General features: G+C 44.7%; 1 protein-coding gene across 1 annotated transcript in view; it reads left to right on the forward strand.

Moving 5' to 3' along the window:
- The window catches only part of LOC137055723 (matrix metallopeptidase-21-like), a 22930-nt gene extending 18488 nt beyond the window's left edge, over positions 1 to 4442 (forward strand). The window contains exons 15-18 of the mRNA XM_067429602.1: positions 333 to 474; positions 1181 to 1438; positions 2162 to 2334; positions 4024 to 4442. Of these exons, the coding sequence (XP_067285703.1) occupies positions 333 to 474; positions 1181 to 1438; positions 2162 to 2334; positions 4024 to 4326 (876 nt within the window). The 3' untranslated portion in view covers positions 4327 to 4442. The remainder of the gene's footprint in view (positions 1 to 332; positions 475 to 1180; positions 1439 to 2161; positions 2335 to 4023) is intronic.
- Positions 4443 to 15718: the final 11276 nt, after the last annotated feature.

A 15718-nucleotide genomic window follows, 5' to 3' on the forward strand; every position in this document is an offset into this window, starting at 1 on the left:
TAGATCACCCAATGATGAAATGTCTGTCCCTAATGTCGCTCCACACCCGTAAGACCTCCGTTCATCTTCACACACAGTTTAAGATATTTTATATTTAGTCCGAGAGCGTATGCAAGTGTATGCACACTATACTGTCCATGTCCAGAAAGGGAATAAAAGCCTCGGGGTCCTGATCCCTCTGGAGGAGTTTATTCTGCAATAACAACCGGCTGGGTGGACATTATCCATAATAAATTTCTATGTAAATCACTTTGAATTGCCATTGTGTATGAATTGTGCTATATAAATAAACCTTGCCAACACTTTTTTCTGTTGTAATCTCTGAACTTCAGGTGGCGGTTCATGAGATCGGGCATGTTTTGGGGCTTCCTCACATCTACCGGCCCGGCTCCATTATGCAGCCCAGTTACCTTCCTCAAGATGGAGGATTCGAGATCGACTGGATGGACAGGAAGTCCATTCAGAGCCTGTACGGTGAGCCTGCGTCGGTAGCGCTTTATACAAAATAGATCATTTCACTGGGATAAACCATAGACTGTTAAAAAATATGGCTGTAGTGTCCGTGACGTCACCCATAGGATTCGGATGAGCCGTTCTGACGCGTAAAGTAGAGTCGAGCTGGCCGTCGCCATCTTGCGAGCGAGTCATCGCGCGTCACTGCCGGATAACAGAAAATGGCGGGATGTGGGCGGAGCTTAGGTGACGCAATGACTAACAGACAGTAGACAAAAGGCAAATCCACCCGTCACTCAAAGTAACCACGCCCTTAATTATGCAGAACTTTAAGGCTTTATATAACGTAAATGAATGAGTTATAAATAAATTCACCCCCTCACAGTCGTCATGAAGGGCAAAATTAGCCGTATAGACCAAAACCACAATGTGTCCCAGACTGTAAACATGTTTTATTCTGCTGTAAAGTTGGGCATTTTAACATGAGGCTCAATGAGATTCTGCTCCTTCTGGAGCCGCTCTAGTGGCCAGACGAGGAACTGCAGTTTACTTTACTTCAGTATCGTCTTTAAGAGAGATCACGGGAGGAGCCGCTTGGTATAAACAGGAAAATAATGCTCTACAGAAAACAAGTGTCAGCTGAAGTGATGACATCACACACTAATAGGCTTTGTTTTCTTCCAGCATAAATAAAAATATAATATTTAATAAATGTTTTGACTGTCAGGTGTGTGCAAGGGTCGCTTCAGCACCGCGTTTGATTGGATCAGGAAGGAGCAGACGGCCTACGGTGAGGTGGTGGTACGGTTTAACACCTACTTCATGCGGGACGGCTGGTACTGGCTGTATGAGAACCGCAATAACCGGACGCGCTTCGGGGATCCGGTGGCGGTGCGGCTGGGCTGGCACGGGCTGCCCTCTGGTGGCGTGGATGCTTACGTTCACGTGTGGAACCGCAAAACAGATGCCGTGTACTTCTTTAAAGGTATTTATTTACTTCCCAAGACTTCCAGAAACATTTGCATATTTTACATTGTGCATTTGCATATTTTGCATTTAATAATTATAACAATAATGATACATTTTATTGATAACGCACTTTTCTTTCCAAAGAATCTCAAAGTGCCACAAGGGAAAATAACAAAAAATGAATAAAAAGTTAAAAAAATATAGAATAATAAAAACAATCAACACATAAAAGCCTTTTAACAGAAAAGACGTCTTTTGCATTTGCGTTGCACATTTACATATTTTGCATTTAATAATAATAATTTTAATTTATAATGCACTTTTCATTCCGAAGAATCTCAATGTGCTACTAGGGGAAAATAACAAAAATGAAATAAAAATGTTAAATATAGAATAATAAAAACAATCAACACATAAAAGCCTTTAACAGAAAAGACGTCTTTTGCATTGTGCATTTGCATATTTTGCATTGTGCATTTGCATATGTTGCAATGTGCATATTATGTATTTTTTCTTTTGTTTGCATCATTTTGAATTGTGCATTTGTATTTTGCATGGCCCTTGATCACTCATTAGATTTAATGAATTGGTCATCAGTATTCAATGATCCAGTCCTGGAGCATGTTTGGAGTGTTTATTCCGTGGCTGTGTGTTCAGAATGCATACCTCCACACTATTTGAATACTCGACTCTGTGTGTGTATCCGGTTCAGACGTGTATGGCTCTGTTGTTGCTGCAGGTGTGCAGTACTGGCGTTATGACCCTGAGAATGATCAGGTGTTTGCTGAGGATTCAGACGGCCACTCGTATCCTCGTCTGATCTCTGAAGGCTTCCCCGGCGTGTCTGGACCGGTGGACACCGCGTACTACGACAGGAGAGACGCACACATCTACTTTTTTAAAGGCTCTCGGGTAACAGCTGATCATGTTTTACAATTACATGTTGCATTTTGACTGGTAGTCAGGCCAGAATTAACTCTTTCCCAGCAAGGGTTTAAAAAAAAAAAAGTTGCCAGCCACCGCCAGGGTTTTCGACAATTTTCACAAAAATGTAATAGCCCATAGAATATTTTGTTTAATGAATATCTTAGCATGCAATATATCATAAAGAACTGACCCTCTTCTTTTAAACAACAACAACAAAAATTATTCTAGCTTCATGCATTCCTTTTTTATCAACACTTGAATATGGGTAGGTTTCATAAAAAAAGCTGGATTTTGAACAAAAAGCTGAGAAAATCACGTATTTGTGAAAGACTGACTCCAGATCAGATTCAGAGATGATCAAACACAGATGAGGAGATCGAGTCCATCAACACCCCTAATGCAACACTCCTAGTCCACATCTCATTCAGTAACATTAGGCAGTTTTTATTCATGTGCTGTTTATTGACGATGATCATGTTATTTTTCATATGCATATGATTAAATGCGCTCGCGTCTTACTCGCGTGTGTTTTGATCAGGGGAATGCTGTACTCATTCAGAAGATGCGTAATAGCGTCCCCTAGTGTCCGACAGTGGAAACCCGGAAACCCGGAAAATTACGTTGTTGGCCTTGAAGCGTTTTCTCACAAATAACGGAAATTTCCGTGTTTGGCGGGGGAAAGAGTTAATCAGAGTTTATTCGTCTATATATATTCAGGGCTCCGTTTTTCACTCGGGCCACAACCAGAAAATGTTGGGGCGCACACCGTAAATCAACATGATCATTTCCACTGTATTACTAATAAATACTCAAAGAATGAAAATCTCGAGCCAGCAGCGTTTCGAGTACGAGATGCGACGGAGCATGTGATTGGTTGAATTCAGGGAATGAATGCGCCCTTTACTGACCGAGATATGTTTAAGTCGAGAGATCTAGCTCATGAACTAATTTAATGTCGTTCGTGAAGTTAAAGGGTTAGTTCAGCCAAAAATGAAATGTCTGTCATTAACTCCTCTCCCTAATGTCGCTCCACACCCGTAAGACCTCCGTTCATCTTCACACACAGTTTAGGATATTTTATATTTAGTCCGAGAGCGTATGCAAGTGTATGCACGCTATACTGTCCATGTCCAGAAAGGGAATAAAAACATCGTCACAGTAGTCCATATGAGACATCAGTGGGTTAATTAGAGTCTCTTGAAGCATCCAAAATACATTTGGGTCCAAAAATAACAAAAACTACGACTTTATTCAGCATTGGCTTCTCTTCCGGGTGTGTGTTCAATCCTCAAATAAAGATTCAAACGGTTATGACTCAATGAATCGATTCATGATTCGGATCGCAAATGTCACGTGATTTCAGCAGTTTGACACGCGATCCGAATCATGAATCAATTCACTGATTCATAACCGTTTGAATCTTTATGAAAAAACATGAGGAAATGGCTCCCTCTGCTGGCTGGAGTCTTTAGCCTCTGGCCAAAATATCCTCCGATGATGCAAATTGACAATATTTACGTCATTGGAGGAGTTTTTCCAGAAATAAAATGCATAAATCTCTTGTCTCAGGGGGATATGAGATGGGGAAGCACAATCATTTAAATATACTCCAGGGTTTCTACTGATACACAGCCATATGCTAATCACTGAACCACGTAACCCTTTCATTTCCAGGTGTTCCGGTTTGATGTGCGCATGAACCGCTTGGCTTCCTCTTCTCCTCAAAACCTTTCCGCTGTGTTTCCTGCGGTCATTCCCGGTAATCACCCGGTGGGTCACCTGGACGTGGCATATTTCTCATACACACACAACGCGGTGTTCCTGCTGAAGGGCTCGCGGTTCTGGCGCGTGGCGAGTGGAAGAGATCGCAGACGGGGCGCGCCGCCAAACGGCCTGTTGCCGGGCAGAGAAGTGCACGAGCAATGGTTCGACATCTGTGACGTACACACCAGCTCTCTGAGAACCGCTCGCAGGTGACGGATCTGCAGAGGTGGACTCTCAGATCAGACTCTCACACTCTCACACACACACACACGAGCAATGGTTTGACATCTGTGACATAAGCCCCTTTCACACTGCGATTCCGGCAAATACACGGATAATGCGACCCGGCATTTGTTCCCGGGCCGCTAGATTTGGTCCATTCACACTGCCAGCGAAATACCGTAATATGTGCGCTTTCACACACAACCCGTAACGGTCCCGAGTCGAGTCGACACGTGACATCCGGATGTGACGTATAACGGCGAGCGATCTCCGCTTCAGCGCGGATAGTAAGGAGCTCCGTGGTCTCGACTTGTGTCCAGTTTGCGCTCATTTCTGCTTGTTTAATTTTAGTTTCTCTTGTATCCGAACACTCTCTGCGTTTAAAACACCGACGAGCTCTTCTGGCACTGCAGGGTTGTGTTATTGAAGAAACAAGCTCTAGGAGTCGCACGATAACTACGTAACGTTACACGTTGCGGCATTAGTTTCGGCTTTTGTTCACACAGCGCTCATCCCGGGTCGAATTCGGTAATCAATCCCGGGACGTGGTTGCTTTCACACAGAAGGCGACCTGGCAATGCTCCGGTAATATTGCGGGTCCGACGTGCAGTGTGAAAGGGGCTATACATACCAGCTGTACTGCTGGTCAAATATTACTGCATTACAAGTGAAAGTTGTATAAACAGATTTTTACTTGAGTATTTATTTTCAAAAGTCCTTTTTTTCCTTCTTTATGTCGCCGCATTATTGTATTATAGTTGTATAAATGCACATTATGCCATCATGGTTTAAGCCAGTCAGTGACGCTCCATCTGACACACTAGCAGACGACTAACTTAAACTCATTTAAATACTTGTAGAAAAGTTACAAAGCTGCTGTCACTTTAAGGCCGAATGCACGGATCCAATACACTGATACACATCTGATATTCTCACACTGTTCACCTTCACTGAAGACAGAATCAACTTTGTTTATGTGAATTCTCCACTAAATGAGCATTTGGACATCCGTCTTCTTCCATTTTGCTCTAAACTATAAATCAGTGTTTAATAAATGCTGTGAAATCATTGAACTTCACGAGACTCTACAAGAGTGATTCCTGAAAGGCTTTCTGCAAAAACCCAAACACCTTTTAAAGAAGAAAAAAATCATCACTGACTTTCAAAGCTGCGACAGAAACGACTTTCCACTTCGAGGACCTTGATAGAAATGTAGTGGAGTAAAGAGGACGATATTTGTCTTTCAGATGGAGTGAAGTTAAAGTCAGAAGATTACAGAAAAAATAATACTCCAGTAAAGCACAGAGACTCAAACAGTGAACTTCAGTACAGGACTCGAGTAAATGAGTTACTGTCCAGCTCTGCTGATCTGAGGTCTGTGGGAGCACATCCTTACCACAGAACTGATAAAACATATGCAGCACCTTTTACTATACAGAAGCCTAACCCTTTAAGAATCTGAAATCGGATTGGAAAAGTAGTGCAAGTAAACATATCTTTTGAGATGCATTTCTTAGGGGACTGCATATGTTGGACAAGTGTCTTATTTAACTCAGCTGTTTTAACTCATCCGCTGATTGGTTTAGTACTCCATGACCTGAGCCTGGTGTGTCCAATAAGGGAGATATCCAATATGTGCAGTGCTGGGGAGGCTCCAGGAATGGATTGAAAACCCCTGATCTAACGATTCAATTATGAGGAAAGTCATAATTAAAGGGATAGTTCACCCAAAAATGAAAATTCTGTCATCATTTACTCACCCTCATGTTGTTCCAAACCTGTATGAGTTTCTTTCTTCTGCTGAACACAAAAGAAGATATTTGGAAGAATGTTTGTGTAACCCCTTCTATTCGGACCGGGACTCGAACCTGGGTCTGCCGGCATGAGAGTCAGATGCTTTAACAAGGAGACTAAAGGCTACAACCCCTGGCGTCAGTCGCTAGAGCATCCCTTGAGGTCAGAGGAGTGAGGTTAATAACCAATCGCACCTTTAAAACTTAAAGGTGTCATGAATTGGCTTTTTTTATTGTTTTAGACTGTTGTCTGAGGTCAACTAATGACAATCGTGTGGTTTTTACATTCAAAAACATCATAACTAATCAGTAATAGACTATTTTCTACACTAGTTATGATGAGCGTGTCATTGGAGACTTGGAAGTAAACGCCCACGGCTAGGATTGGATAATATTTGCATATTTAATGAGCTTATATATTTAATAACATTGAGGGAGGGATTGTTTTAAAAGCGGCAACCGGAAAATTTCTCTCACAGGGCTCAGTCTCAAACGTCTTTATTAAACGAACACAACGATTCATCTCTCATCCATCCGCCATTTATTAATTTTTTTATTACTTGGCCCGCCCGATCGGTGGATATAACACACACACACATGCGCGCGCAGGCCGACTCTTCAAAACACAAAGAAGATCAAGAAATGAATGTTATTTCTTTTACTAATTAAGAAAAGAAGTAATAATTAGCATATACTGTCAAAATTTGTCTTCTTATGTAAGAATTGCAACTAATTTATCATTATGAAAGTCATTTTTTTATAAGTCGCTTATGATAAAGTCAAAGTCAAAATTACAACAAGTCATGATTTCGACAAAATGAGGACAGTTATTCATGATATAATTATGAGATTAAATAGTCCAAATTGAAATGTCAGTCTCAACTTTTTGTCATAATTATAACTAATTTTGACTTTGTGTCATAGTTGGGTTTTTTAAGTTATAATTTAGATTTAGATTTTATTATAACCTTTGAAGCCATATAACCGAGCCGTCTGCCAATCGTTACTGTAGATCACGATATCATCCAGGTAGGCAGTGGCATATGCGGCATGGGGACGCAGAATCCTGTCCATGAGACGCTGAAAGGTAGCGGGAGCCCCGAACAAACCGAAAGGAAGCGTGACAAATTGGTGCAATCCAAACGGCGTGGTAAAAGCTGTCTTTTCTTTGGACAATGGAGACAAGGGGATCTGCCAATAGCCCTTCGTTAAGTCCAATGTCGAATAAAAGCGAGCCGTGCCCAGCTGATCAAGCAACTCGTCAACCCGCGGCATTGGATATGCGTCGAATTTCAACACAGCATTCACCTTGCGATAGTCCATGCAGAACTGGACCGAGCCGTCGGTTTTAGGAACCAAAACTATCGGGCTCGCCCAGTCACTGCTGGACTCCTCTATTACCCCCATGTCGAGCATCGCACCTAATTCTTCCTGAACCACCTTTTTCTTGTGTTCAGGTAATCGATACGGCCGGCTGCGAACTACCACGCCCGGCTCGGACTCAATATGGTGCTGAATCAAGTTAGTACGACACGGTAGGGGCGAGAACACGTCGGCAAACTCAGCCTGTAACTTAGATAAATCAGCGAGTTGGGATGGCGAGAGGTGATCTCCACCCGGGGCCAGCGCGACTGATTGTACCTTGATGTTCGCGTCCGGCCCGAGATCATCCTCCCCCCTGATCACCGTTGCCAACAACACTGATTCCACCTCATTCCATTTTTTCAGGAGATTGAGGTGATAAATTTGACGAGCCCCGCTCCTATCGGACCGTATTACTTCATAATCGAGATCTCCGACTTGTCGTGCGACCTCAAACGGCCCCTGCCACTTAGACATTAACTTTGAGCTTGACGTAGGGAGTAATACGAGCACTTTCTCTCCCGGTGTGAATTTGCGTAGTTTAGCTCCCCTGTTATATGTCCGGCTCTGGCGGTCCTGGGCTTGCAACAAATTCTCCCTAGATAGCCGCCCCAGTGTGTGGAGTTTTGTTCGCAAGTCCAGCACATATTGAATTTCATTTTTCGTCAAAGAAGGTCCCTCCTCCCAAGTTTCTCGCAGGACATCCAGCACCCCCCGAGGCTGGCGTCCGTAGAGAAGCTCGAAGGGGGAAAACCCTGTGGAGGCTGGCGGGACCTCCCGCACGGCGAATAAGAGGGGTTCTAACCACTTGTCCCAATTTTGGCGTCTTCCTGTGCGAACTTACTGATTATGGTTTTAAGCGTGCGATTAAACTGTTCGACCAAGCCGTCTGTTTGTGGGTGATAGACGCTTGTTCGAATGGATTTAATGCCCAGTAACCCGTACAGTTCGCGTAATGTACGTGACATAAACGCCGTGCCTTGGTCAGTGAGGATTTCTTTCGGAACCCCCACCCGGGAGATAAGTTGAAACCGTGCGTCCGCAACGCTCTTCGCGGAGATGTTGCGGAGGGCCACTGCTTCTGGATATCGTGTTGCATAGTCCACAATGACTAACGCAAAACGATATCCGCGTGCGGATCGCTCTAATGGCCCGATGAGGTCCATCCCAATTCTTTCGAAGGGGGCCTGCATTAATGGAAGGGGGCGCAACGGCGCTTTTGGAGCGGCCAGTGGGTTTACCAACTGACATTCCGGACAAGACGCGCACCACCTGCGCACGTTGTCATGAATGCCTGGCCAAAAGAATCGGGTCATGAGGCGATTTAGTGTGGCCGCCTGTACCAAGTGACCCGCCATCGGATTGGAGTGAGCCGCCCGGAAAAGCATTTCCCGGCGGCTCTTAGGAACTAATAATTGGATTGTATCTTCCTTTGTCTGAGTGTCTTGGGTCACTCGATACAACCGGTCTTTTAGTATGGCAAAATAGGGATAGGTGACGGGCAAGGCGGGTTGGAGAGACTGGCCATCGATGGAGCGGACCTGTTGGAAGGCATGTTTTAGGGTCTCATCCTGGGACTGCTCCAGAGGGAAGTCATCGCGGTCCGAGAGAATCAGTCTCTCGATCCCGCTCGGTTCCTCTGGAGCCGTCTCCAGTGGTCCCGTCTCAGTCTCCCCAAGCTGCACTCGCGCCATCCCTATACTAGCCTTCTTTCCCCAACAGCATCCGCACATAACGACCCCAATAAAGCCGCAAATGCGGGCCAATTCGCCCCCAAGATTATCGGATGCCGGAGGTGAGGACTAACCGCCACCTCTACACTGTTTTTCTCCCCTGAACTGAATCTTGATTGGAACAACCGGATACTCCACCACATCCCCGTGCACACACCGCACCTTAACCACGCGGCTTGTATCCAATTGCCCAGGCTGCATCGGGCTTTGATGGATAGAGGTTTGGTTACATCCTGAATCTACCAAGGCCTGATATGTACCCCCCTTGATACTCACAGGAATTTTGTACTCTCCAGCTTGATCGGGGGTGGCCTGCGGGACGTCCGGAACCCGGATCATTGTTCCGATATCCATCATCGGACACCGGTCCACAAAATGATCCGGGTCCCTGCAACGCCAACAGGCCAGCCCAGGCCTACCCGCCGACCCCAGGGCACGCCACCATGTGGTCCTCCGCCAGGTTGATGGCCGTCTCCAGCGCCGTGGGCCGGTGACACTGGACCCACTCGGCTGTTCTCTTGGGGAGCCGAGCGATGAATTGCTCCAGCACCACGAGATCAACAATATGGTCCACGTCGCTTCCGCTGGCCAGTAGCCACTTGCGGCAGGAGTCCCGGAGCTGCTGGGCCATCGCGAAGGGCCGGATGGCCTCGCCCCAGTCCAGGGAGCGGAAGCGCTGGCGATGTTGCTCCGGCGACCGGCTAACCCACTGGATGATGGCCCTCTTGAGGTCGTCATAGACCAGGAGGTTCGCCACCGGCAGTTGTTGGGCGGCCGCCTGGGCTTCTCCAGACAGCAGTGGTATCAGGTGCACCGGCCACTGCGCACAGGGCCACCCGCAGGCCTCCGCGGATTTCTGAAAGAGTTCAAGGAAGGCCTCGACCGCGAAACGCCGTTCTTGATCCGTCCTAAGGTCCAGCAGAGCCTGATGTTGTTCGTGGTGAAGGACCGCGAGGGATGAAATGATGTCCGCAAGTGGGGTGGAGGACGATGTTTGCATGGCGGCGGCGCTGTCCTGCATCCTCCCGGGTTTCGGCACCAGTGTAACAAAGTTCGTATGTGGAAGGAAGAGGACAAGGGGTCGGAGGACAAAGCGACTGCCGACGCTTTCTTTATTTGTAAATAACTCAAAACAATGTGCACACTTCAGCGTGTGTCTTTCTCAGTCTCTAGCTCAGATCACTTCCGGGTTGCGGTCTTGACATCCGTTTCCGGTTCACTCAGGGTCTCAGGGTGGAGCGTCAGCAGTCCCTCTCTCTCTCTCCTGCTTCCGGTTTCCCCAGGCGTTTTATCCTCTCTCCACGCCCATTACTGGAACAAGATACAGGTGTTATCAATCTGCGTCCAACCCACTCACTCACCGCTCGTCCCGAGGCTCTCTCTCCCGCTGCAGACCTCGCTGAACCACGCCCCCCCTTGCCACACCATAATTTTCTATCTCAGAATTATGGTTTAGCAGAGCTTCCTTAGTATGGGCTTCCACATCCATATATTCACTCAATCAGGGATTCGCAAACTCTTCCGTCCGCTGAGTTCATGTTATAAAGTTAATATTTCAATAATTTAACAACACATTCACATGTTCGCCGTTAATGACATGCAGGTTAACAAGTGTTTTATTTTAATTTTAATATTATTTATTTATTTTAATGTGACCTATTTATGATTGAATTAATCTGCTTGACAAAAACATGTATTTATTCACTGTTTGCTGGAATATTGGAGTTATTTATTATCTGTTTGTAAATAAATGTGTAAATGTTTAACTTTGTGTCATTCAGAAATATGAAATAAAGTGTGTTGAGAAGAACAAGCATGAGTCTATATTGTTTCTTAATATCTAACACACACACACACACACACACACACACACACACACACACAACTAATTAGGACATAATTGCATTCCAGTGGTGATCTGTAACTGCGGAGATCGGGGATATCATAAAGATCATAAAGATATTAAGATGTTATGATTCTTGTTACATTATATTAGTTATATGTGAGTGAATGGAGCATTTCATAAAAGCCTATGGACTTAAAATAAATTTGTGCCAGTCTGTAGTAGCCTAATTATCATTCGCTTTACATAAAAACTAGAAGTCTGTGATATGGGACACACACACTTACTAGTTAATGGTTTTACAGGTTCATATTTTCACCATTTTTGTAGCTCAGAACATCAGTTTATGAATGAGTGTTTCGTCTCTTTAGTGCTGTAAAAACTTCACAACACACACCAGCAGAGGGCGACACTACACACACCAACATATAGAGACAGACTGTAATTGTGTGTGTGTGTGAGAGAGAGAGAGAGAGAGAGAGAGAGAGAGAGAGAGAGAGAGAGAGAGTGTTTAGGGGCAGGGGCTGTGTGTGTGTGTGTGTGTGTGTGTGTGTGTGTGTGTGTAATATGTTGACAAGAAATTACTTCTGTGATGAAAATATTTATCAGTTATCACTGAAGAACAAGCTAATGAAAGCTTTCACAAAACAGAATCATTTCCAGTGTGTAGCCGTAGCGCTGACGTGTGTGTGTGTGTGTGTGTGTGTGTGTGTGTGTGTGTGTGTGTGTGTGTGTGTATCATCAGCCCGAACGATGCTGTAAACAATGTAATTCTGCATAACGCTCAGTTTTTACTCAAACGTTTCCATAGCAACAGCTTTTTCACAGTCATATATTTAATGAAAAGGTAATGTGAGACATAGAGTATTCATCACATCATTACTGCTGTAAACACACACACACACACACACACACACACACACACACACAGAGACACAGAACTAATGAGCATTCGGGCGGTGGATCGATGATGATGATGATGATGATGATGATATTAAAGAACATTATTTCTCCCGGTGAAAACACTTGTAACTGTATTAACATTCATATCGAATGTGATTTGCGATCAGAATAACATCCTCATCTCATCACCGACAGTAAGCGAGTGTGTGTGTGTGATCTTTTGTTCTGTGTGGACCCGCCAGTCTGAGCTGATTTCTCCTCTGATCTTCAGGCCCGTGTTGAGTTCAGTGAGCGGAGTTTAGATATTCTCTCATTCCTCTGATCGTCTGAGACGGATCTCTGGATGGATGGAGCGAACATACTACGACTGAATGTGTGTGTGTGTGTGTGTGTGTGTGTGTGTGTGTGTGTGTGTGTGTGTGTGTGTTTAAGGTGAGTGTGTGTCTTAGCGTGAAGGTGTCTGTTTGAGTGTGTGTGAGTGAATGTTTGAGTATGTGAGTGTGACTGAATGTATGTATTTGAGTGTGTGTGTGTGTGTGTGTGTGTGTGTGTGTGTGTGTGTGTGTGTGTGTGTGTGTGTGTGTGTTTTAGCATGAATGTGTCTGAGTGTGTGTGAGTGAATGTTTGAGTATGTGAGTGTGTGAGTGAATGTTTGAGTATGTGAGTGTGTGACTGAATGTGTGTATTTGCGCGTGTGTTTTAGCGTGAATGTGTTTGTTTGAGTGTGTGTGAGTGAATGTGTGAGTGTGTGTGTGTGTGTGTTTGAATGTGAGAGTGTGACTGTAGCCTAAATGTGTTTGAGTGTGAATGTGTGTGTGTGTTTTAGCGTGAATGTGTGTGTGTGTGTGTTTTAGCGTGAATCTGTGTGTTTGAGTGTGTGAGAGTGAAAGTTTGAGTGTGTGTATGTGAGTGTGTGTTAACCGATAGTGTGTGTTTGAGTGTGACTGTTAAAGTGTGTTCGAGTATGTGTGTGAGATTGAAAGTTTGAGTGTGTGTTAACCGATGGTGTGTGTGTGAGAGAGAGTTTGTATAAGTGTGTGTGTGAGAGTGAAAGTTGGAGTGTGAGTGCGTTAACCGATGGTGTGTGTTTGTCCAGTGGACCGACACTCAGAGACTCTGGGAATGGATGTAAGTAGGTTGCAGGACTCTGTGTGGCGCGTGACCCTCAGGCAAACACACACACACACACACACACACACACAATGGGCCAGAAGAAAGAGTCTCACTCCTCATCACGGAGAGAAAACAAGGTCAACTCTCTTCTGTGTGTGGTGAAATTAAAGATATGTGACCGAACACACACGATCATCTGTTTCGTGCTGAACACACACTGCAGGTTTAGCAGGAGTGTGTTATTCTAGCGGAGTTTGAGTCTTTCTGCTCCGGGAAGCGTAATGTAAACGGCTCCATTTCCTCCGCTCGGAGAACGTCTCCAAAGGAAAATGATTATGAGCCCGACTCCACTTTCCCCAAATGTGTGTAGTTCCGCGGCCGATAATGGTGTCGTTAGTCCTCATCAGGACGGCTGTTATGGGCCGTCGTTATGTCTCTGCTCAGATGACCTGTTATCGGCCCCGTGCAGGCCGGCGGAGATTAACTGGCCCTCGGCTTTATCAGTTCGTGTCCACGTCGGTACCATTGTGTGTGTGTGTGTGGGGGACAAGACCCGCCCACTTTTTACGACCAATGATATCGGACCCACTCCCTTTTATACTCCAAAGCTCCTTGCCAGTATGAATGATATAAACCAACCCCCATGTCTCTGATGTACTATGGCAGAGATATAGGTCTTGCTAAATGGTTGCTAGGGTACTCTGTTTGGTTGCTATGGAGTGGCTTGGCACCATCCCATAATGATACCCCAAAAGCTCCTTGCCAGTATGAATGATATATACCAACCCCCATGTCTCTGATGTACTAATGCATAGATATAGGTCTTGCTAAATGGTTGCTAGGGTATTATTTTAGGTTGCTATGGAGTGGCTTGGTAGCATCCCATAATGATACGCCAAAAGCTCCTTTCCAGTATGAATGATATAAACCAACCCCCATTTCTCTACGACATTCTGATGTGAAGATATCCACCGTGGATTTGGGTTGCTAAGGTGCTCGATAGTGGTTGCTAGGGCGTGGCTAGGAAGTGTTGAAGGTGATTTGTGATTGGCTTTTGATGTCCTGAGTCAAACAACTTTTATCGTCTCTACTTCAGCAGATGTCTGTTCACCCATACCCCTAACCGAGAAACACTTATGATTAAACACGTTAGACGCGTACGTTATTTCCACTTTTCTAATATTTTCTCAGATTTTATTGAAAATGATTGCTTTTCCGATCTGATATGTGATGGGGAAAGGGAGCAGAGTGAGTTCAGCAAAAGGCGGATTTGATTTGCCTCACAACTTGATGACATGCGCACTGCAAAAAATGTTTTTCTTACTTAAACCTTCTTAAGGCCCTTTCACACTGGACGCGATTTTGACGTGCGAATAATTCGCGTGATGTTTTTTTCCCCCCGATCAGCTGTGTGTGTAATGAGCACTTCCACACCGAACGCGAATGTGCTGCAGCGAAAAAACGACATTTATTTTTTTCGTTTCGATGTCGATTTTCTTTTACTCTAGCGACGACAAAAACGGCTTCAACCAATCACATAAAAGGAAACAAAGGTGACGAAATGTCCAGTTGATGTCACAAGCTATTCAATCAACTTTAACCTTTGCCATGCACGGCATTTCTCATGAGATTACAGCTGTAAGCCGTACACCTTCAGCTGTGTTTGCCCACTGCATGATACAGACAGCAATAACTTAACTTATAAGTTATTACCTTTTATAAATAGTTGATTTTTTTTCTAAATATTGTGTCCGCAATTATGGAAAGTGAACGTGTTGCCGTCAGTTCGTCTGTGGCACTGAAATGTTCACATTGTGACTCGACTGGAAACATCTGCTCGGATCGATTGGTTCCTGAAGTGTGTGTTAGTCTCGTCAGATGCGCTGCCGTCTCTGGATGAGATCCTCAAATTGTCCCACAGACTTTAGAAAGTAAGTGCAGAACCGGCCATGATAAAGTTTTAGCTCCTGTAGAGATTAGCATCCTCCCCTTCAGACTCTGTTCTTTAAGACTGGCTGCACCCAAAACCTTCCTCTCGGCCCTTTAAATAAAATGTAAAGCTCGTCTTCACTGAATGATGAAGTGTCCGTGTTTTCTCAGCTGTCGCTGCGAATGTTTTGGACTGCTGGAGCTCTGAAACGTCGCAAATTCGTGTCGCGGCTGATGTGAATGGTTTTGATGCGAAATATTCGCTTATTCGTTACGCTTTTTCGTTACGCGTCCGGTGTGAAAGGACCTTAACTTCCCAAAACAAGACAATTACTTTTGCTTGTCTAGTAAATACTTCTTTAGATGTTTAGACTAGAAACACGACAAAAATACTGAGTAAGAAGAGCGTTTTTTGCAGTGTGCATGTCATCAAGTTGTGAGGCTAATAAACTAAATTTTAAGGCAACGTGGGGCCTGTACCATGAAGGTAGATTAACAAACTCAGGGTTACAGGACTAGTTTTGAGTTGACAAAACCAAACCAATCTATTCAGGCTTTGTTGGTCCCATGATGCTGATCATCAGCTTTCTCTGTCAACTCAGGCTTTGATCCTGAGTTCAGGTGACATCAGCAGTGAACAGCCAATCACACGCTGCGACATCAGCAGTGAACAGCCAATCACACGCTGCGACATCAGCAGTGAACAG

This window comes from Pseudorasbora parva, chromosome 21 (genome assembly GCF_024679245.1).
Source record: "Pseudorasbora parva isolate DD20220531a chromosome 21, ASM2467924v1, whole genome shotgun sequence".
Taxonomy (NCBI): Eukaryota; Metazoa; Chordata; class Actinopteri; order Cypriniformes; family Gobionidae; genus Pseudorasbora; species Pseudorasbora parva.